This window comes from Chelon labrosus (assembly GCF_963514085.1).
Source record: "Chelon labrosus genome assembly, chromosome: 13".
NCBI lineage: Eukaryota > Metazoa > Chordata > Actinopteri > Mugiliformes > Mugilidae > Chelon > Chelon labrosus.
The window spans coordinates 15,074,990-15,098,431 of record NC_140346.1 but is presented as its reverse complement, the minus strand read 5'-3'; the positions used below and the strand labels follow the sequence as shown (position 1 = coordinate 15,098,431).

The following is a 23,442-nucleotide window of genomic DNA, read 5'->3' as shown; positions in this document are numbered from 1 at the left end:
CGTCGTCTGACGTCTCGTCAAAACATCTTTTTTTTTTTTCTTCCTTTCTTGCCTCTCAGGATAGCGTACCTGGGCCTGACTCTGAGCCTGCGGACCATCTCGTTCATCATTTGCATCCCGGGCTTCATCCTGCTCAGTCGACAGCTGAAGAAGGAGGAAAGGAGCGCGCTCCACGGAGCTCTGACCAACGGAGGGACCGAACTGGAGGCGCTCAGGAAGGAAGAGTTTGTGATTTCTAACTCCGACCAGTCACAGCACACATCAGGCAACAGCACAGACAGGCAGACGAGGCTGTGACCGCGTCCCGCAGAACTGGCCTCCTTCGCCTCCTTCACACCTGTCGCTTATCACTTCTACATATTCACCCACAGTATGTACAGAGTGATGCTGTACGCACACGCACACACACACACACCAATGAGATTTGCAGGGAATCACGTTGTATTAAATCATCTCATGTAAAGCATAAATTCTATATTTGTACTACTGGACGTGTGAAGGCTTTGTAAATTTGATATAACTGAAACATTTCTTGAATGTACATGCTGTCGTTGTCCCTTATAAAGAAACGCATAACAATATATTTCAGTTTTAATTCTGGCACAAGAGATTGGACAGGATGTGTGACTTGTAAAGACTACTGCAAAACAGTACAATTCTTAACACCAGCATTTATTGAGCTGCCTCTCTTTAGGATTCTTGATTTTCTTCCTGGGCCTTCAAAGATTATTATTATTATTTTTTAAAAGATAAACAGGTTTTTGCAGAAATACGTGCTTGGACATGTATTTCATTATCTTTTAGAGGACTTCACAGTAGCCGATTTGACGTATGTGCCTCATTCACTCAACAGTTACCTCTAAATGTTTGTGTCATCTGTCCTGCTGATAGTAGAGAGACATTTTTTGTCAATTTTTGAATATTTGAATACGATTTCCTTCTACGTTCTTTTAAATTTCAGGCTGTACGTCTATATGCTTTCTTTCTTTTTTTTTTTTAGAGACTGTCTAGACTCACTAAACCATTTGCCTTTTACACAAGCCCGGAGTTCGGTCTGATTGTATTTCAGTTCATCTTTTACATTTTCTGGATGAAAACGTGTTTGTGGTCACAACTTGGATGAAACCTGTAAGGTGCAGGCTGTTCTTATTCGGAAGCCACCACCATATTATTTTACTGTCAACCAACATCAGCCTCACAGATGTACACTGATCAGCTATAACATTATGGCCACTGGCAGGGGAAGCTGTCATGTTATCATGGCACCTGTCAGCTGGTGGGATATATGGGGCAGTGAGTGAACATTTTGTCTTCAAATTTGAAGCAGGAAAAATAGTCAAGGGGAAGGACTTGAGCGACTCTTACAAGGGCCAAACTACAGTGGCTAGTTGACTTGGTCAGAGCACGTCCAGAACTGGAGCTCTAGTGGAGTGTTCCTGGGCTGCAGTGGGCAATACTTAATCAAAAGGTGATGCGTGTGGTCCAGTCCAACAGATGACGACTGTAGCTCTAATGGCTGACAAAGCGAACTGGTTCTGGTAGAAAGGTGTCAGAACACGGTGCACCACGGTTTGTAGCTGCAGACCAGTCAGGGCGCCCATGCTAAACCCTATCTACTAGAGAAAGACCAACAATGGGAGTGTGGGCATCAGAACTCATCAGAAATAGTTTCTTTTAAATCATGTGGATAGCCAGGATGGAGTATGGAAGGAAGGCAAGCCAGCAAAGGCAATGGAATGCTTGGGCAATGTTTTGCTGGGAGACTTTGGGTCATGCCATTCACATGGATGTTACTCTGACATGTACCACCTACTGAGAAATTGTTGCAAATGGCATACTCTTTCGTTGAAAAGGTATTCCCTGATGGCAACTGGTTCTTTTTTTGAGATGATAATGTGCCCCGTCACATAACAAAAGCGGTTCAGGAATGGTTTGAGGAACACAACAACGAGTTAACAGTGTTGACTCGGCCTCCAAATTCCTCGGCTCTCAATCCAATCTCACAGCTGTGGATCGGACCTGGGCGGGCAAACGGGTTCCAATTCACTGTGTAACTTTTAAGATTTAAAAAAAAAATCCACTGCTTTTTGGTCAACGTTTTGGTGCCAGATACCACAGCACACCCTCAGAGGTCTAGTGGAGACCATGACTCAGTGGATCAGGGCTATGACAATATTAGGCAGTTGGTCATGTTATGATTGGGAGATCGGGACTATTATTGCGCGATTAAGACCACACAATGCACTAAAGTTGTTAAAACCCTAGGTAGGTATTAGTCTCAATTTGATCAGTAGTATTTCAATGGGGCTGATAAGGCTCTGGTATCAAATACCATCGTTGTGCCTTGGAAGAGGCGGAGTTTATACTGTTGCAACGTAATTAAACGATATTACTGCTGTATGTTATCCCAGTATTATGGCAGAAAAACCTCATTGTATGAAGTGTTACAACAGGAAGTGTGCATTTGTTGCTCATGTGTAAAAGTTCTGCTTCCACGTCTTCAGCCATTGTTGCGTATGTTGCACTGGTCAGTGACTCAATGTTGTATTGTTGAGTTTTTTTGTGTGTTTGTTCGTGTGACAGATGTCAGCTGTGCCAAAACCCGGAAACATCACGGTCTTTTCTCAGGTTTTTCATATTGGTTTTATTCTCACAAAAAACTTCATCCCAAAATCTGAACCCCTTTTTGCAAAATCAAACAATGCTTGCTCAAATCGACTATAGACTGTAAGACCACTGATTTAAAAACACTTTAACTTTATAAGGCTTCATCCAGGGCTCCTGGAAACTTTAAGACCAGATGGAAAATAAGAGATAAAATAATGTCTTGAAAAATACTGCCATCCTGGACATCACTATTTTCCTTTTGCTTAGGATTGTCTGCCAGTCATCTGGAATGACTGGCAGCTGAAAAGCTATGTTCAGGGACCAGATGAAGTCAAAAAGGCAAGGTGAGAGTATATGAGCTGCTTTTTGTTGTGTTTTAAAACTGCCTTAAGAAGGTGTGGGCTTTTGAATGCAGCCCAGATGATGCCCAAAGTAACACATGGTAACTGCAATATACGAAGTCAAGGATCGATAATAAGAAGTGAATTCCTCGCTACGCTCGTTTAGTGGGACAGCATTTGCATTTCTACGAATGTTGCACAGTCATTTACCCACCTCTCAAATTCAGTGTTGACTGAAACTAACTTTAATGAAATATCAGTCTACCACCCATTTGTAATCCACTAGACAAACTCACCGTTCGTGGTTAAGATAGCAGGCAGACTAAACGCCAAAGGAGCCACTTTCATATAAATCCCGAGAAAACACCTTAATCAAAACTTGCTACCTGCGTCCCAAGGCACTGAGGAACCTTTAAGTGCACCTTGCCACAAAAGGGCAAGATACAAGCACTGAATTAGGTTGAAGCTGGCTTCTGGTTTGACTGTTCAGGGGGAACAGGTAGCAACGTTTGACAGGAGTAAATGTGGGGTCATTTTTTATTTTGACAGGTTTCACAGAATCTAAAAGTTGGATTTGAACAGCTTTATTTAAGACATGTAACACATGTTCCCAGCAGCAACTGGGTCAAAAAAGGAGGATCTGTCGCTGATGCACATATTGTCATTTAACTGTCCCGTCCACTTCTGAATAGGAGGCTAACTACAGTGGTTTGTTTGTCAGTGCTATTTGCATTATTACAGATCAGATTAATAGACTTGTTGCTGTAATAGTCATACAGTCAATACAACCACAACTGTGGATTTACATGTTTCAAATGAGACTTCAGCAGAAAGAAGCAGACGTACCATCCTGAAAACGTCCCTGAAATGTACTTCTCGAAAAGAATGGGAACACCATTATTTTCCAAAATCGATTCTTTCCATTTTGGCAACTTGCAGTTATGTGTCGTTTTATGAATTCAGGGTCAGGTTAAGGCACACAGACAGACTCAGAGGTATAGAGGAAGGTCATTATCTCAATAATGTAAGGCATTTACTTGCATTAAAGAAATCAGAATGTAAATAATTTTCTTGGATTATTTTTGTAAAATTTCAAGGAATAACTTAAATGTAATACTTAAAATAAAACTTTTACTATCCAATCAAATCAAGTTCTTGGTGTTTTTTTGTAACATGCTTATGAAAATGTTTAAAAACTCAAAACAAGGATAAAAGAACCAGGTCTTTATTAAAGAAGTTTTTCTGCATCCACTTAAAAGGCACTTTTAAGTCTGATTTCTATGTACAACAGCAGCATAGAAACACATCTTTTATGACCTAAATAATTGCTTAAGCATCAAGTAAACAATGAAACGTGGTGACTAGAATATCAGCTACTCTTTCATAGTGACTGTCTGGATAGACAGATGTGTGGAAAACAAAAAGCATACATTCCTGTTTCATGACGCACAGATAGGGCGTAAATCCCAGCGTCCCAACGCAAAAATAAGCCAGTCAAACGCAGTGCAGCATATATAAACAAATCCTGACCTTCTGTGGATCAAAAAGATAAGACATTCTTCGACTCATATTAGGTCTATTTTGCTTTAAAAATAAGACGCAAAGTGGTTGAATTCAAGTTTCTATCACTACAGATATTCTGTTATGCGTTTGCAGATTTTATTGTTATTAACAGAGGAAACAAAGAACAAAAACTACTTATTGTAGATAAAAAAAGGAGGGATAAATGGAGCAACGTCTGGAATACAACAACATGTGAAGATATTTTCTCGAAGTGCAGCTGTACGTGCAAACTGTATTTGCGCTGAATTTACATAGTCAAACTCAGAGCGGGTGCAGCAGGTGGCCGTGCTATTTTAAGTAAATAGAAACAAGCCTTTAACATGAAAATATATTTATAGCCATTTACCGCGGTAACTGATTGCTTTACCTTTCGACACTCTACACTTTGCAAATTACCCGAATCAGAAAACACCCATCTTTGTCCCATATTTAACACAATAAATGCTCTGGGATTAGACCAGAGTCAGTTACTAACTGTATTCTCTCCATTACCTCACCCAACTAAACTGCTCGGTAGCATACACTTGAAAAACCAATCCTCTTAGTCACGCTGCACCAGGCAGAAACAGGAAACCGTCAAATATTACCCATTCCATTTAAGCCAGTCTGATTCTCTAATAAAGAAATCCTTTAAAACCATAAGATACCAGCCAAAAGTCTGATTTTCAGAGGAGCCAATCCTGGTTTTGTGATATACACTATGACACACGGTGTGATAAAGAAGGTAAAGCATGTGTAGAAATGGCTCTCTTGTGATTGGGCTTTGTGGCACGCTCGCTTCACTTCAACCTTTATGCCCTTTTACAATAACTAGTCGTCCTTTTTAGTTCCACTATCATGGAGATTCTGAAAGAACAAGAATATGGGAAGAGGACATCAGTTATTAATGCTATGATATTCTCTAAGACTACAAAAAAAAACGCTCCAGTATTTGAAAGAGTTTACTAATCTTGGTAGAGATTGATTTTCAAATGGGATAATCTAAAATAAAATGTGTCTGTTTTCAGTTGAGATGCTAAAGATTAATATGGTTTACAGTCTTTCACTGGGATTAAGCTCTGCTTTTTATATTTTCACAAAACATTAACCTTAGCCCTTTTTTCAATAATCTTGGGCTGACAATCCATGAACGGGTTCTTAAAACGTGCATTGCAGAGGCCTCCGACTAGTAGCTGGCTGCCAGCATGATGTTAACTGGTTTAAATGTCACTTTGAAATTGTTATGTCTAATGAATGAACCAACAAGTTATTATCCTGCTGTGTTCAGAGCTAAGAATTACCTGGAGCTCCTGATGTTCTTTCAGCAGTCTGTCGTACTCCCTGGCGAGGCCCTCCATCTGCTTCTTCATTACATCAGCCTCTGACTTGGACTTCTTCAGGGCTGGAGACAAAATGACAATATGTAAACACGTCCTGTATTTATTCAGCTGTAGCGTTGAGCTGTTAAGCCAATATTTCTCATGTCGAGTTTCCTTAAGTATGAATATAACAATAGCACAAACACCTGTAAAAGCAATGGAAATATTACATTAGACATGTGTGAATGATACACAGATACCAACCTTCGCCTGAAGTCTTCAGATCTTCTTTCAGTTGATCCACTTCGTGCCTCAACAGTTCCATGCCTTCTGCTGTAGCCTTATCACCTTTACCGTCCATCAGAGTCTGAAATACATCAAACACATAGGTATGAGCTATGCACAACCCTAATGTAAGTATCTTATGGATTTAAAGCTGGAGAAAGGCTCAAAGCATGTGAGGTTGTGGTGGACATTTGCAACAGGTATAGTGAAGAACATTAGGAAAACCAGCTTGTGTTAAGTGAAACACCCAACCAATGTGGAGAATACCTGTTTAAGCAGCTCGTTGTCCTTCATGTACTTCTCGGCCGCCTGGTTAGCTTTGTCAGCCTGCGCCTGAAGAGCGGCCGTAGTCGCAGACGCCGATGCCAATTGGTTAATTAAAGTGATCACTCGCTTCATAACCCTGAAAAAATAACAGGGTTTAGAGGAAGGCCTGGTATGGATTTGAGGATGCAAGTGACTTATAACATAATCTATTATCTTTTTTACCCATTAGTTTATGGGAGAAGATACTCACAGCCAGAGAAAGACAGCAAAGCCAGAGATGTAGAGGTTCCTCTGGGCCCTGAAAAGCTTCATGTGCAGGTGGTCATACATATTTGGTTGTAGCTTGGCATCTGTGCCCAGTTCTTTAGCTGAATACTTTCTCACTTCACGGACAGCATCTATAGAAAGAGGCGCACAGCACAATCAATACAGATTAAATTTACAGCATAGCTTCTATGTGTGATCTTCACTCAGTGATTTTGCCAACAACATTTTAAGCAACACGACTCAACTACAAAGTAGAGTCAAGACAATGAGATAGTCAACATAAAACTTACCGAGGAAAAGGACAATAAGTACTATGATCATAGTGAGAAACACTTTGTTCCAAAACCTCGCCATGAAGTCCCAAATCCTCAGCTTGAAAACCCTCTGCCATCTGAAAAAATACAGGCACACACATTTTCATTGAGATCACTACACCATATATAACCACTCTGTGTTGCCAGGTCATCAAAACCGAAACTGATCTGTCACCACAACACACAACATACACAGCAACTGCTTCTTACCTCCTGGCTGAGATGAAGGGTATGCAGAGGATGACAATGACTGCGATCTCAAAATAGAGAAAGACGGCCACGGCAGTCCACTGTAAAGTCATACTGAGGGCTTCTTGAAGATAACTGGACAAAAACAGACCTGAAACGGAATAACAAGATCGTGAGTGAACTTTGACCGGCCTCCTTGTCAAAATACACAGACTAACACACGCTGATCAATCACTATAACTGGGAGGTTAAGCTAAACAACGTGTGTGGCTTTAATTCTTGGGCAACAATACTACCACTGTTGAGGAAAATGACAACTTAAGCTCCTCAGCCAGTGTTCACAGGTCACATACCTTCGGCTCAACTCACAGATGCTACAGTTAACTTCGTTATACTAGTCTGTCGTTACAGCACCGCCACAATAAATGTGTGACGGTGTAAAGGTGTTTATATGTGTAACACAAGCAAAAGTTCAGTTGTTAGAAATTAGTTTTCTATTTGCATCTTGAGTCGACGTTCAAAATCTTACACCCAATGCTGTGCTAACAGATTAGCTAACGCTAACGTCCATCTAACGTGGGTGATTAAAAAACTGCTTAGCAACATTAAAAACTGACTATATTACAAATGTCTAAAGTCTTCTTATAATTTAAGTATAGATATGCACAACTTACCAACGAATACAACTATGCGGGTTGACAAAAAGAGAGTAATTTAAGAATTAACTTCAGGAATCAACCCAAGCAAAGTTTGTCTTCCTGTCTCACTCTTCCTTGTTCCAACGTCGTTGCCTCCAACTGGCTCGTTTGAAGAATCTAACTTCCGGTTATGTTTTTCAAAATAAAACAAAAATAAGGCCGTTTAAGTATTTATCACTGTCCTCAAACATCATCATACTTGGGTGATTAGTTGGTTCACTAATTACTACTGTCTGGACTGCTGTCAACTTACTAAAAAACATAAAATTTCACGCTATATATGGTGCCCTCGTCTCACCGGGCTTTACTTTGAAGGCAAGGCTGCATTAGTGTCGGCTTTTCCGTTAAAGAACCCTACTAAAATAAACTTACACACAATGAAAGCATGCAGTCATTTCCTTTGACGCAGCATTTTTTTCTGATGCAAGACCTGTCAAAATCATTAGCAAATATAAAAACTGCAATTTAAAAATATGTAAAAGCATGAAGTTAATGTTATGTATTTATTTATGTAATCTTGCTTTTTTTCTATTCTTGCTAAAATCTCAATAGAAATATCAAATATATTGATGATCTTTAAAAAGCTGCAATGATTATTTGATATTGATAAAACTGTGATTTTTGTGATCTTGTGAAATTAAGCTCGGTATGCATTAGATGCTCTCATTAAGACCAACATTAATAATAGCTTCATTGATTCAGTTAGACTTGACTGGATAAAATACAACAATAAATCAATGATACAACTGTAGCTCTGAAGTTTTATTTGGCATAAAAACAAAACAATAATGCTAAAATTGAAACCATCACATTTCAATATGCTCATGTTCCGAGATCATGAACTGACCCGTATGTGTTCTGGAGGTAATCGATTACACCTGAGGTACTGGACAGAGAATTGAAGACTTTTCTCTCAGGCTGGGAGCTAACCCTCTCCAGCATGTAGATGAGATGTTGGTGGAAGCATGTGAATGGGGTGCCTTGCTCTATAGCGATGTCCACCCAGTCCCATATACACTCCAGAGGAGTATCCTCGTAGCCAGCGAACATGGCAGGGTTAGCGAGCAACCCTCGTGCAGCCATCACACCTACAAAGCACATCCAAACAAGAAGTTAACAAAAAACTAACAAAAGAAATATCATCATCATCTTATGTATCTGTAAGAAGATAAGAAGTGTACTTCTTCAAGAGTAAAACTATACCTACCATCGACTCCAGTAAGCTGGTGAGTGGATTCTACATCACGGAGGTACTTAATGTCCCCATTTGCAATGACGGGGACAGATACACTGTCTTTGATTGTCTTTATAGCATCATAATGGACTGGCTGGTGCCGTTCTTCTGCTGTACGGCCGTGGACTGTTATCCATGACACACCAGCTGATTCAGCCTTCTGACACAGATCCACCGTCCGCTTCAGGTCCTTGTGAATTCTGTGGTCAAACAAGATTATGTACTGAACTTGATTGAAAAAAAAACAAAAAACAGTATATTGACTGACAAGTTAAGGAAGATCACTCTTTATATCTAGGTCTAAAACACTGTAAAACTGTTTACACTTTTTACCTGATTTTGACGGACACTGTGTAGTTTGGATTGTCCACTTGGTTTCTCACATGTCTGACCATGTCTTTCACAAGTTCAGGTTTGTTGATGAGGCATGCACCATAACCAGCTGACATAGCCCATCTGAAAACACAACAATAAAGCGAATCAAATAATGATAAATCATGCAGTCATGTTCTTATGGAGTTTTATATAATTTTTAATCTAAAAACAACAGGGTAACTGCTCACTGGTATGTGAAATAAAATGGATCAAAGCAGGAAATATACTATATTCTATTAGAAATAAGTAAGTAACAAAATGCCTGATGTAAAATCAGATTGAAAAGAAGTGATGCATGGCCTAAATGTATTGAGATCCACTGTGAGTAGCTGCACCTCTGGGGACAGCCACAGTTGAGGTCAACTCCATCAGAGAAAGGTGCTACCACACACGCTGCATCTGCCAGAGTCTGAGTATCATGGGCAGCAAACTGCACTATCAGGGGCCGGTCACCTGAGGAGCCAAAGAAAACCAAATAAGAGTGATAAAAACTTTTCAACGAGACAATTTCCAAACAACAGACAGTTACAATGTAATTACTCACGATCATTGGTGGTGAATTCACTGTCTCTGGCTTTGACAGATCGCATGAAGTCAGAAGCAACTATCATCGGGGTGAAACAGATATCACAGTTGTATTTCCTTACCAAGGACCTGAACGCAAGCCTGTGGAGAAAAACAATACTAGTAAGCACAGAGCTCTGTGCCAGAAATGCTAGATATTCTTCAAGAAATGAAAAGCCGTAGTCACAGATATTTTATTCACTTACTTTGAATATCTAACCATTGGGGCGCATATTTTCAGGACTTTTCCCTTTTCAAACATGTCCATGATGCTGTTGTTACTGCTGTCTGTCTTCATTCTTCAAAAGTAACTGGGCACTGCTAGCCCAGTAGCATAACAAGCTAACTATCTCAATATCGAAGAGAATACTTAACGACAAATCTGACGTCTAACATCTATATCACTGTTTCAAGACTAGAAAAATATAAATATACGCAGTATAAAAGCACACAGGCTCATATAAGTACACAGTTATAACCAGTTTTACCTCGGAACTACAATAAAACAACGATGCTCCTGGAGAGCATGCGAGTAAGAAAATGTGGGCGTGTCCTCACCACCTCTGAACCCTTACGTCACAAAAGCGACTTGTGCTTATTTATTTTATTTTGTCTTATTTTAAATGAGCATCGATAACACAATTATTCGGACTGTAGTCTATAAAAATATTATTTCGCAAAAATAATGATGAAAAATATCGGTATTAAGATAATACTTCTACGCCATGCCAAAAGACGCCTTCGGGGACCGTTGGAAAATGCAGCTTTCCAGCTTTGAATTAACTATAGATTATGGAATAAAAATAACCTGCTGAAAATTAGTTATTACCAACGTGCAAACAATCTAAATGTGTTGAAAATTAAATTTTAAGTTTAATTTCAAAAGTAAACGTATCATAAATTAAAAAAATAATAATAATAATTTTGACTGGGCATGCCTTAAGCTGCTTTTTCTGACTGACTGGCCCGCTTTTTAGGGGAAAGGCTGTAATGCCTAGGAGACAGGCCCAAGCCAAGTGAAAAGACAAGAAAGGAAATGCAATGAGGCCACGGTACAAGATGTTACCCAATTCTATTCCTCTCCTTTCATCAGGGCAGGACCGCCAAAGGAGGAAGCATCTTCTGAAGAAACCCCTTTGGCACAGGAATGCTTAAGACACAGAACTAATGCAATAAGTACCAACACTGCTGTAATTCTGTACACATCCAAAAGCCAACCAATGGAACACACACACATTATACAGGTTACATCTTGCTTGAGGATTAATGCATGTTTTTAATGGCCCTTTCGCTCGGTGGCCACAAGAGGGCATTACAGCATTACATTTGAAAAATAAATCGCATCGTGAGTAAAAAGGGAAATTTCACTCAAAAATAAATAAATAAATCAGAAAAGAAAAAAGAAAAAACATAAAGAAAAGCAACAAGCACTTGAAGCGCCTCAATTATTGTGCAAGTGCACCCACTTTTCCTTGGGTGAGAGGGGGAAAATCTCATTTTCAGATATTATACATCTGGACAAAATGTCTTTATTTTGTAGGCCACACGGATTATTTCCATTTACCGCACCACCTCCGCATAAATCACACAGCTGTTGAAGTATTTATCACTTTATTTGAAAATGGCACTGAATAAGTGACTAAAATCAAAATGAAGCATCACAGATACATCTGTAAGGCACAAACACATCACAGACACCTTTTGCCACGACTGTGGAGAAACATGTGAATCAGCGGATAAAAAGAAAAATCTCAGACCCTAAAACTTTTTTAAAAAACAAAAAACAAAAAAACAGAATAAATACAATTTAAATCCAGAAAGGCATAGCGGTGGAATGCAGCTTGTTACTTTCACACAGAAACCAGTGAGCGATACCAACATACTATCCACTTTTTGGTAAACTCCACACTCATGATCCATCTACACTACCTACCCAATCAGTATGTTCAAGCTTCCACGTCAGATCAAGTCCCCCTTAATCTATCAACAATTGGAGAATACATTACAAACTGTGGCTGTAAAAAGTGGCTAGAGACCAGGCTTGAGAAGAGCTTAGCTTGTGCCATGCTGTGCACAAATACAATACCCTGTGAAATAAAACCAAACACGTGAACACACCTTCTTTGTACAATGTGGATAAATTAGTGATTTCTTAACGTCAATAGAAACCCAGAATCGTGTTAAACTGCCACTCCGCTCTTTATCCAGCCACCTTTACTCATATCATACACAAATTACACTGACGGAGGAGGACCTCATTGCGTTTAAAAATTAAAAACCAGTCACTCCGCATGCTCGACCAACTTGATGTGACATGATTTTGCGGAGGGCGAAGAAGCATTCTCGTCCTCATTGGTCATTTTTGCAGCTAGTAAAAAACTAATATGATCACGCCTCTGGAAAACTTTAACTAGCGACAAAGTGAAGCATTTAATAATAAAATACCCATGTAAAGTCTGTTGTTTTGTTCATTGGCAGGGACATATGCATACCAAGACATGGACCAGGATGTATATTCAATTCATTCAACTCATCCATCTTTGCCATCACAGCAGAGATGCTTCCTGTCCTTCTTCCAGCTTTGCACTTAAAGGATAGCAAGCTACACAACTGTAAAGAGACAACACAGCAGGACAGTGGCAGCCAGCGTTAGGGGAGCTCCAGTATAGGGACCGACGCGAATGACTGCCGTTGCACGCCCCCGTCCATCTGCCTCCTTCTTCCCGCTCTCACTGAGGTAGAGGTAGCTTTCTGTGGCCAGTCGCCTCCAGCTCCACGCTGGAGAGGAAGCGCCTGGATAGCCGGCGGCAGTCGTAGCTCAGCTCTGTGGTGTAGACGGCGCTGGTTTTCTTGGGGTAGATGATGGTGGTGCTCTGGTAGCGTTGGGGACGATGGCGGGGCTGGAACTCCAGCTGCGTCTTGTAGTGGCGCCAGGTGCTGTGGGACACGGCCACGATGGTCTGCCGGCAGTGCTCAAGGCCCCGGCCCAGGGGCAGCAGGGCCACGTCCTGGATGAAGTGCCGGTCCGAGTCGTAGTGCACGGATGAGGTGTATCTGTGGGCGAACGAAGGCAGAATCATTAAGTTAACAGCAACGCAGGGAAACTTGTCTGCACACCATCTAGATCGGCTCCCTGTTACAACATGACAACACAAGATCCATCTGAGTCTACCGATTGCTTGTGTACTCTTTGCACTTTGTCAGATCAGACCCACCTCATTTCCTTTGCAGGTAATGGATCAAGTGCTATGCCTTCTCCAAAGGAGAGTGGGTGCAGCTGAGGGAAAGACTCAGCCGGTAAAACTGGAACCTGCAACAGGAAATAAATAAATAAATAAATAAGCTTCCCGGTCAACACATTAAGAGGAGTTTTAAGTTCTTTATAGGAACCAGGTAGGTAGTGAAGTGACACATTTCTTCAGAAAGTTATAGTCTAAAAATCAACCAACAGTTGACTTATTGGGGGGAAAAGGCTGCAAGATAATGGTGTGACTGGCTGACACCTCTGAGGCAACTTCCTGTGTTCAGTGGCAACATCTATCCAACCGCAAGACCAGACTTTTGTCAAGCAAACTAGTCAAGAACAATCACATATGCATTTTTTTTTATTTTATATTTTTGGAAACTGCAAAGCTCTAAAGTAGGCTACTACATAACATCTTTTACGCATTAAATCTCAGCTGCAATTTGCGCACCAAAAGGTGGGGACTCATTAAAAACAGCAAATGTAAAGTTGAGTTACCCACCAGGGAGCCCTTTCCTTCGTCTTCGGACACCGGGCTCACACCGCCGGCTTTATCCGCGCACGCAGGCTGCAGCCAGGCGCTGGGGCTCGGGCTCGGGGGTAACCCAGAGTCCGGGCTATCAAGTCCTCTATCAGCCCTGCAGCTCATATCCAGAGGATCTCCTTCGCATACATTTGGCAAGTTCAACCTGCCAACCATTTCTAGTGAAAAAAAAAAAAAAAGTTGCAAAACTCCACCGACGCAGGTTACGAAAGAGAGAGAGAGAGAGATACTTCCAGACAGTAGCTCCTTGTGTTCTTCTTTTATTTTGTTGCAAAGTGTCTCGGTGTTGCAGCGCGCCTCTTCCCGGACAAGCACGCACGGCTGCACGCTGGAGATATCATCAATGAGGCGGCGGTGCAGACCCTTGAAAACGTGTTAACACCTTAAAAAACAAACAAACAAACAAAAAAACTAACTCCACAGAGGACGAGTTTTAAGAAATGGGACGTGCGTTTCCTTCTACACTCCTCAGAGGGAGAACGAGTGGCTCCTGCTGCCCGCGGCTCCTCTTCAAACTTCTTTTCCCATCAAAGGAGGCTTTGAGATCCACGAACAGAGGAAAGGAAACGCCTTCCAGAGCACTTACTGGCTAGCTGATTGGCCGGAAGATAAATGGCAACCAGAGACCGAGACCACTCATGGGATCGTTTCCAAACCCGCATTCAAATTGCACCGTGGTTACAAAAAAAGAAAAAAAAAAAAAAAAAATCAGGTTGATGTTTTCCGGTTATTGTGCAAAAAAATGTGGAAGCGCATACACCCATTTAGATGGAGCACATGGGGGAAATCTGCGGCGTTGTTTTAATAGTGTTAACAGGACCCTTCACACGGATGCAGTCATTTGTTTGATCAACATTCACACAGAATGGAGACGTGACCAGTGGACAGACTTCTTGTATTGGGTTTCTTCCAGAGATCGTGACACACTGCACCGATATCAAACACACCAGAGAGCACTTAGAGAAGCTTGGATGAATCAACCTTTTTAATGACAGAACTGTGTTTTTAATTTTACCTTTCAAGTATAGCGCCGTTTAAGGCCAAGGTAAATGGACAAACTCTAACAGAAGCAAAAATCCTGACTTCCTCTCAGTGCAAATTTATCAATTAAAAATGTGGAAAGAAAAAACAAAACAACAATAGGTACGAACATACACCGAGCAGGCATAACATCATGACCACCTTCGTAATAATTGTGTTGGTCTCCCTTTGTGCCTCCAAAATAGTTGTGACTCATCAGAGAATGGACATGGGCCTTCTGAGTGTGTCCTGTGTTAATAGTGGGGGCCTTTGGGTCCTATGGGTTGAGTGGAGGGGCCTCTGTGAATCAGGATTGTTCCAGTCCATCCCACAGATACTTGATCACTTTAGGATCTAGTGAATTTGGAGGCCAGGTCAACACCTTGTTCTGTTCTTCATGTTTTTTGAGTTGTTCCTAAACCGTTTTTTGTGTGTGTGCCTGTGTCAGGCTGCATCCTGCTGGGGATGGCTGCTGCCGTCAAGGAGTGTCATTGCTATGGGGTGGGGGTGCCTGGTCTGGTCTGGTCTGGTCTAGGTGGGTGCTACATGTCTAAGCAACATCCACACGAATGCCAGGTCCAAAGGTTTCCCAGAAGAACACTGAATTGTCACAAGACGGTCAACGTCATTTACTCTCCTGTCAGTGGTCATAATGTTGTGGCTGATCGGCCTAATATCTGACTTGAAAATGCAGAGGCTTCAAAGATCCTCTTTGTCCCAGAACCTACAGTTTGTCAGTTCATTTTAATTCAAGCGAGCAATCCCAACACCTATACTGCATGTCCCCTTTTAAAGGGAGGCGGAGATGCACACAAATTTCAACCCGTTGCTTCCCACATTAAATTAGAAGAGTTGAGGGGAAACCACAGCTATCCTCGAAGAATATTATATTCTAAAAAAAAAAAAACATCAACTTTAATTAAGATCAGGCTTCCTGTAATTATTCTGAAATTAGATATGTTGCAGAGGAGCAGCCACAGGCCCTCTGAGCAGAATTGTTTAACACTACATTCGGTCTTGTGAGTACAAGTGCACCGTGCAACAAATGTTACAAAAGCTCAGATGTTAGTGTCATGAACAGAGAGGTGGAAAACTACAGAAGTGCACGGCATACGTAACAACGGCAAGAAACTGTTGAGGAAGTTTCTTCACAATCCAGCACCAGCTCGGTCAGAAAAATTCAGTCAACTTTTTCCTCTTTCTGTAATTCCCCTCGATAACTGAATGGAGAATGAGGAGACGAAAACCGCAGAAGTGTCGAAGCCCGCCCCGGCCGACAGTCTTTTTAACTTTCAGGACTTCAGTGCGTGTCTGTTCACAGTCTCTTCTTGATGAGTTTCTCTAGTTTGCGGATGCGGGAGGACTCTTGCTCAGGGGTGGGGGTGCTGAAGGACAGAGAGGGGCCGCCGTCGGCCCCGGAGGGTGGGGTGGGTAGCCGTTGCCTGAAGAGATCCAGCATGCTGCTCTGCTCGCTGCGCTTCAGACCCTGAACGCACACATCACGACGTATTAGGCAACGCAAAACAAGAGGAAGTCGCAAAAATAAAAGCATGTTGTCTAAAATAATAGGATGGACAGCAGAAAAAAAACATTACAATACCCTCATATCTGCATGTCATCAGCTAGTTAGCTTAGCATTAAGACTAGAAGGTAGTTAAACGTTTAGCCTAACTTTGTCAAAAGGTAAATTTTCAACAGTAAAGCAAAATGTTTAACCTATTTATTTAAATCATCAGCAGAATCAAACCGACTGACCTTCATATCCAGAATCTTCTGGAAGGTCTCAGGATTCCCATCAGCAAGAAGCTTGATGTAGTTATCAACAAACACCACCGGCGGTTCATGTGGGGCCATCACCACCTGCGGGAAGGCAGAATTTAATGTTAGTTTCACCCCCACCTCCACTTTCCTGTGAACCATCATGGGACGAGATCTTTAAATGATCCCACATGGGGCAGCTATGGCCCAAATGAGAGGGGGGGGGAGGCTCCAGCTGACAGAACCAAGCAGTTCTAGCAGCAAACAAAGTCGAGACTATGGTTCTATATTTAGATACCCACTCTTTAGACTTTTACACGCCAATTATTCCACGCATGAGCGGGCAAGAATTGGCTTCACCGGTAATTATTTTGGGGCTATAATGAGTCTGGGCAAAAATCAGCATTAGTCAAGAGCAGGCAAAAAAAAAAAAAAAAAAAAAGTTTAATGGGGCGCAAGTCTTTCTGGATTGAATTCCCCCCCAACAATAGAGACTGAGTGGAAAACGTAAATCGGCTAGCATTTCATGAAGCCGCTACAAAGACGGCAGAAACAACACATGGCTGACAGACCCCCGCACCCAACCGTCTCCCATCTCATGCACTCGGGGACCAGCTCCCAAAATGTTTTTCCTGGTTCTTCACTTCAAAAACAACTTAATCTGTCTTTTCAAGCCTTACTTCTCTTTGCACTCAAGGTAGGACACATGAGAAAGATGAGCTGCAGAGGGAGAGGGTGACTGGAGGAATCAGAAACAGGAGAGAGAGAAAGAGAGAGAGAGGGAGAGACAAGCAGGCATGAAAGGCTCAGGATCGTGAGGAATTCTTTGCTTTTCTCACTAGCCCTGCTGACTGAGTGATTTACTTAGCAACTGTCCTGGAGCCAGGCCAAGGGAAAGGCCTGGAGGGACCTTGTAAAAAAGGAAAAGAAAGAGGGAGAGGGAGTGAAGAATGAAAATGGGCATAAAAAGGGAGAGAGAGAGAGGAACAGAGTGAGAAAGAGGAGCAGGGGGGTAGCTAGCTGAACATGGGTGGGGATGGGGGTTACCTTTAAAATACTCCCCAGAACAGAACTTCAGAAGTGGGAGAGAGTGCTAAAGCTATGGTGGGCTGGGCTGGGGAGAGTGTGGAAAACAGCCACGTCTCACAGGCATTGTAGCGGCCAGGAGAGGCCGTCTCAGACGGACAGACAGAAAGAATCTTATGTACTTTGAACATAACAGAGCCCTGGTTCAAAGCCCAGATATATTAATCTTTTACACTCAAAGCAGATACTTTGACAGCAACATAAAAATTTAACACATCTTCAGCGGAAACTTCTTTTCTGAGAACTGATATACAAGTTAATATTGAAGTTTAAAGCGGCATCACTCAATATGTTTTATATTAACAACGGATCACGGGTAACGCATAAAGGGACTCCAGTAGTGAGCCCACACAGACTTGTCAAACATCTCTGCATTTATGGACCGTTATAGCATCTATCAGCTAACTGTTGTGGTTTTATGAGCATGGCTTAGTCTTACAACTATTTCTGAATTGTTACAGCACTTTTAATCAAATAAAGCCCCATTAAACCCACCATTCACTAAAAAGGATCTAGCAGCTTAAGTGCCAAATATTTCTTCAGGAGCTGGATGAGGTAAAACTGAGCTAAAAGGAAAGAGTTGGACATTGATTAGCTATAACACCTGAAATAATAAAAAACAATGAAAAGAAATATACACTGTTTTTTGGGGCAGCTGCTCACAATCGGCAAAGAAAGGTTAACTGATGCCTCTTTGAGTCACGGCCACATCACGATTATTTTTACCTTTAACTAAGATATAGTAAGATCTATAAATAAACTAAAGAACCATTAAATATGTACATCTTTGTATATGTTGCAGCGAACATCTGACTGAACTGTACACTAAGACGAGGACCAAACCCAACACTAAATACCGCAAGCTATTACAGTTTTACTTAATCACACAATTAAGAAAAAACACAGGTACTTGACTGAGAATTAAAACGACAACCACATTAGATATTAAATAATTCATAGAAAAGTAAAAGACTATTTATGCAAGATCTCCAGGTTACAACTCAAACCTCGTGAAAAAAAACTACACTGCTTAAGTTTAAAGTAATTAATTGAAAAGTAAAACAAATCCTGCAACGGGCTGTCTTCTTGAATCTCGAAGAGAGAGAAAGAGTGTTCCTTCAACTCTCCCACTGAAGCCAGATTTAATTTCAAGCCGCAGCATCACTGAGTGTAATTTAACACTATCGTTGAGGCTAGGCAGAGGAATTCTTGTATTGACCTTCTTTCAATGGGTTTGTCTTTCAGAAGCTTCGGTCTCAGCCCAAGGTGGAAGCAATTACCTGCGAGGAACCTTGATGTAACACCAAGTCAATAGCTAAAACACTGGCAACGGTACAAAAGCTTTTCTTTTTCTCTCTTTCCAAACCCAAAAATGGTCACAGAAGAAGCCTTTTTTTGCGATGTTCTTATCCAAATAGTTTATTTCAAACTGACGCAATCCAGAGAACTCATCCTCTCCATGGCCGCTTTTATTCTATTTATTCTAGCTCAGATCAGAAATCTGGTTTCTAGACTTCACAATGATTATTTTGTCCACTACTGTCACAGTAATGCACATGGATCAATCAAAGGCCTTCATGCAGTGACAGCTACGTCTGTGAGGGTTCCTCAGCAGCCGTATAGATCACATTCCAGCAGAAGGGGCCCGCTGGCAGTTGGATTCAGAAAAAGCAGACAGTATTGGGCTGATGGGTCGGCATTCATATAATTCTATAAAGTGAAAGCCCCTTTAATGTATGGCAGATGAGTGGAAATTCATGTATATACATACAGGGCATTTCTCCAGAGGACAAAGACGGGCTTTACGCAGGCCACATGGAACAGAGTGGATCCCGGCAGAAAAAAAAAAAGACAGATGAGACAATCAAATTTGACACAGTGAGACGGGGCTTGCCAGACAGTCAGTGTCTGAGACAAAACAAACTTCGGGTGCCTGAAGGCCTGAATTTAAGACAGGGTGTAAAAGCAGCGACAATACATCGTCATAAATCAAAACTATTTCGTACAGCGTCTGACATCGATCCACCGTTTCTTCCCAGTGAAAGCGGGCCTCGCATAAACGATTAAGAGCAGGTCACTCTCGGTGCCATAAACAGCCAGAAAGTTCAACTTTAGGAAGGAAAGACGGCCTGCTGGGATCAAGGGACAGGCAGGCGTGGACTCTGAGTGAGTGCGTGTGCATTTCTGTACACTCCTGGGACAGTTAATTAGGGTGGGGTTCATCTGTGGCAGCGACATACCAGAGTCCTCAAGAGTCTCATAAGGTACTTGTGAGTCCAGGCAAGCTCCTCTGATTGAAACCACATCAAATATACAGCATAGTATTCTGAACGTGTGGGTGAATGTTTGCGTGAGTACACGAATGGGTGCAAGCATTTACTTATTTACTAATTCGCACCTTTCCACTGGCTCAAGGTCAACCACATACGGTGTCGGAGAATGTGTGTGTGTGTGTGTGTTGCGTTGGCCCGTTCATCACTCATTAAACGTCCGCCGCATGAGCTCCATTCATATTGTCCCTTTACATCATGTGAGACGGGTGATTGTGTGGAAACATGCTCATAAAGCGCTATTGTGAGTGGGGTTAAAGACACAATTAAAGGGTTATTCTGGCCAAAATAAACTCTAAGTAGATAATCTGCTCCAGCGATTCAAGACAAACATTTAAAGCTGGCTCGCCAGTCAAACCACAAACACTCACTGGAGAAATGTTTGTTCAGGCTATTGTTGCTTCTTACGATGGGACCACAATCAGTGGAAAAGCAGTCAGCTGCAGGTTGTGCCAGGCTATTCTCGGTCAAGTGTCAGCACCAAAAAGCTCATGTTTGACTGGATATGTCAGAGCTTCAGGCGTCAAATCTGTTAAACGGCAAACGAAAGATAAAGAAAAAACACTCACACTTAAGTAAAAGGGCGCGTGTAATGTTCCGAGCCTTTAAAGGTCAGGAACTGAGGCTTTGGTTGTAAAAATGGGCAGCATGAATTTAGCCACCCAAGTTAAATACCAAGTGTCTCAACAAGTCCATCAACTGAAGAGTCCCATAAAGACTGAGTATCACTGATACAATGTGTACGCTGAACTGCCTTGTATTTAGAGTTCAACTCAGGCTGTCATTAAAATCCATCAGTTAAAGATCCAAGCACATTCTGAGTTTATACATGAAAGGTAAACTGTTTTAAATGGATCTCTTGTGGACTTAAGGTTGACTGTTTTTTTTTCCCCTCAAGAAAGGTTGAGATTTATTTTTTTCCCCCATACTTAACAAACCTGCACTTGAAAGCTGCACAGAAATAAGTGTCTGAATAGAGCCCTCTCAATCCAAACATTTCTGGGGACTCTCTTGAGGGTACCTTCAAGGACTTTTTTTCTGTTTGCATTCACACTCCAAAAGGAATACTGAAGTGAGGTGGTTGGTACAGCAATGTCACTTAGTTCTGTTTGACGTACACTGACATAAAACAATGTTGCACACTGGTTCAATAAAGCCTGGACGTCACCGTCAGTCAGTTTCTCTGAGTTTTGTTCTGTTTTTAAGGCTAAAAATAAGAGGTGTTACTTTTTTTTGTGCTACAGCTAATGTTTTACCAGTGTTTGCACATTCTTTTGAAACAATGGTTGCCACTGCTGCATTCAAGTGTTCAACTAATCACTGCACACTTACACTCAAAGTTCCTCTATGCTGAAAAATGACCAACCCTGATGTAGGCACTAAAAATGACCCTTATAGGCGGTTTAGGCTTCTGCGTCAATTTGATGCCGTCCAGACCCTACGTAGGCCCCAACACGGTATGTAACTACGCATCACGGCGACGCAGACTGCAAGAGCTGTGATTGGTCCGCTTGGTAGCAGCGTGTTTCCGCTTTAGTATTTCCAGCTGCTTCTCCATCTCCGCAATTTTCAAATTGATTGTTTTGAATCAATAAAGATGGACCACACTGAAGAAAGGTTAACTGAGGAGGTTCGGAGATGCAAACATTTGTATGACTCGTCTTCTTGCAAAAGTTTCAGACGTCATTGTTGAAAGTGAAGCAGGAAGTAGAAACAAAAATGAACTCGACCGGCAAAAAAGACATAGCGCCGACTAGCGCTTGGGAGGCGTTTTTACAGAGCAAGTCATCGGTGTAGGCTACATGCGTAGGTTACAGTGTCTATCTCCCACAGTACCCTAAATGACCCTTAGTTGAAAGAACTACGATTGTTCTCCAGTCTTAAAAAATGAACTTTAAAATCAGTTCTAGGAACTACAGAAAAGTTCCAGCTGTTCGAAAGCGCCTCCACGCACACACTCCTCCTCACCTTAAGTATCATCTCAGCACGCGTCATGCCTTTCACCACAATCTTGGTGTAGCTTGCAGGAGCCTTGCGGAGCACCTGGGAGCCTATGGAGGGCAGATCCAACAAGACCGTCTTCAGAGAGTGAGTGTCGAGGAGGAGCTGGTGGAAAAATCAAAACAAGCCAGAAACAGGTTAATTCCATGAATGTTTATGTTAGCGCACATAATGCAGATTACAACAAATGAAAGAAAACTTACTTGCTCAGCTCCAACCATGCTGATGGGCTTACATCTAAACAGGTGGTTGATGAATTTAGGAATAAAAGAACTGAGGACAGAAAGAAAAGACAAGCAAATCAACTTTAAGAACCTTTAAATGTGGTTTACAGATTGAAGTAGGATGTGTGTGCGGGCGTATGAACTGTACTTTGTGAACTTGATGCAGAATTGTGTGAAGTATTTGCGTGTGGAGGCGAGATTGTCTCTGATGATTGGCACATTTTGCTTAATGTGCATGATAATGGATGTCACGTAAGGACTCTGGTCACCGACGTGCTCCACACTCTGCCACGGCATCTGAGCGGGAGAGATAAAGGTCAGAGACGATTTAGCAGCAGAAATTACTGACGCGGTAGAGGCTCTTTAAAGTATTTGCTCATCTAATTTATGTGATTATCTATTTAAATGCATTATACAAAAGATGACACACTGTTTCTAACAGATGACTGGCAGCGAGACATTCACAACTCAACATTCAGCGTAGCAGCACTTTTTTAAAGTATCTTTTAAGGAGGGGAAAAAAATGTTAATTTAAATTTCAATGAACGGCAACTGTGCGAGTTAAAAGTGTGAATGTTTCAACCTTGCTCATAGCAGTCAGAGCGGGATCACAGGCGGCATCGAGATCTTGAACAAGCAGCTGGATGCTGTTTGAGATCACACTGTGAAAACATAAAAAGACACAACGTTTCAACATACAGTCTTCACACACTAAAACAAATTTTTATAAGGTAGAAATTCTGGTCTGCAGCTGTCGTGCTTACGTGCTGAATGTATCCATCTCTCCAGTCAAGTTAATTCGTTCCACCAAGACTTTATCTACTTTCTCCTTTAGCTTCTCTTCCAACTGGAACACGGACAAACAAAAAAGCTTATTTACTCAGAGTTTGTTCTAAGATATTAAAATTATTATGTGTGTTGCAAAAAACACCAACAAACAGAATGGTTAAAACATTTCACGTTCGGTTGCACTCTCGACTTTCACCGTGAGCTCCGCGAGTTAACTGCTAAAGCATATGGAACTCAAATCAATCAAAAGCAAAGACGTATAAAGACTTTATGCGAGCAAATGTGTGTACATGCCTGTTGAGTGGTAGCCAGGCAGTACTCCGCCGTGCTAAGAATGCTACAGATCAGACAGAGCTCGTCTACAGTGAACTTCGCCGCTTCGGAGACTTCTTTTTCCTTCAGCAGACTGCTGATGGTGAGACCCCCGCTGTTAGTGCTGGATCT

General features: G+C 41.7%; 4 protein-coding genes across 4 annotated transcripts in view; 1 reads left to right on the top strand and 3 right to left on the bottom strand.

Moving 5' to 3' along the window:
- The window catches only part of LOC311498490 (solute carrier organic anion transporter family member 1C1-like), a 28,159-nt gene extending 27,787 nt beyond the window's left edge, over positions 1-372 (top strand). The window contains exon 14 of the mRNA XM_084559112.1: positions 60-372. Within this exon, the coding sequence (XP_084415238.1) occupies positions 60-297 (238 nt within the window). The 3' untranslated portion in view covers positions 298-372. The remainder of the gene's footprint in view (positions 1-59) is intronic.
- A 2,367-nt stretch (positions 373-2,739) lies between these two features.
- dus4l (dihydrouridine synthase 4-like) lies at positions 2,740-10,826 on the bottom strand. Its single transcript, XM_084558171.1, has 14 exons — positions 10,209-10,826; positions 9,983-10,104; positions 9,774-9,891; positions 9,397-9,519; positions 9,037-9,263; positions 8,657-8,917; positions 7,806-7,817; positions 7,153-7,282; positions 6,919-7,019; positions 6,612-6,759; positions 6,362-6,497; positions 6,074-6,176; positions 5,792-5,892; positions 2,740-5,357 (listed from the first exon to the last, which is right to left on the bottom strand). The coding sequence occupies exons 1-14, from the start codon at positions 10,298-10,300 to the stop codon at positions 5,322-5,324; spliced, it is 1,710 nt and encodes a 569-aa protein (XP_084414297.1). The 5' UTR covers positions 10,301-10,826; the 3' UTR covers positions 2,740-5,321.
- Positions 10,827-11,776: 950 nt separating this feature from the next.
- Positions 11,777-14,299, bottom strand: rflnb (refilin B). The gene is made up of 3 exons (XM_084559243.1): positions 13,749-14,299; positions 13,218-13,312; positions 11,777-13,056 (listed from the first exon to the last, which is right to left on the bottom strand). The coding sequence occupies exons 1-3, from the start codon at positions 13,944-13,946 to the stop codon at positions 12,732-12,734; spliced, it is 618 nt and encodes a 205-aa protein (XP_084415369.1). The 5' UTR covers positions 13,947-14,299; the 3' UTR covers positions 11,777-12,731.
- A 458-nt stretch (positions 14,300-14,757) lies between these two features.
- vps53 (VPS53 subunit of GARP complex) overlaps positions 14,758-23,442 on the bottom strand; it is a 28,438-nt gene continuing 19,753 nt past the window's right edge. The window contains exons 15-22 of the mRNA XM_084558288.1: positions 23,293-23,440; positions 22,974-23,056; positions 22,793-22,871; positions 22,358-22,506; positions 22,189-22,258; positions 21,953-22,090; positions 16,566-16,670; positions 14,758-16,296 (exon numbers count right to left, since the gene is read on the bottom strand). Of these exons, the coding sequence (XP_084414414.1) occupies positions 16,126-16,296; positions 16,566-16,670; positions 21,953-22,090; positions 22,189-22,258; positions 22,358-22,506; positions 22,793-22,871; positions 22,974-23,056; positions 23,293-23,440 (943 nt within the window). The 3' untranslated portion in view covers positions 14,758-16,125. The remainder of the gene's footprint in view (positions 16,297-16,565; positions 16,671-21,952; positions 22,091-22,188; positions 22,259-22,357; positions 22,507-22,792; positions 22,872-22,973; positions 23,057-23,292; positions 23,441-23,442) is intronic.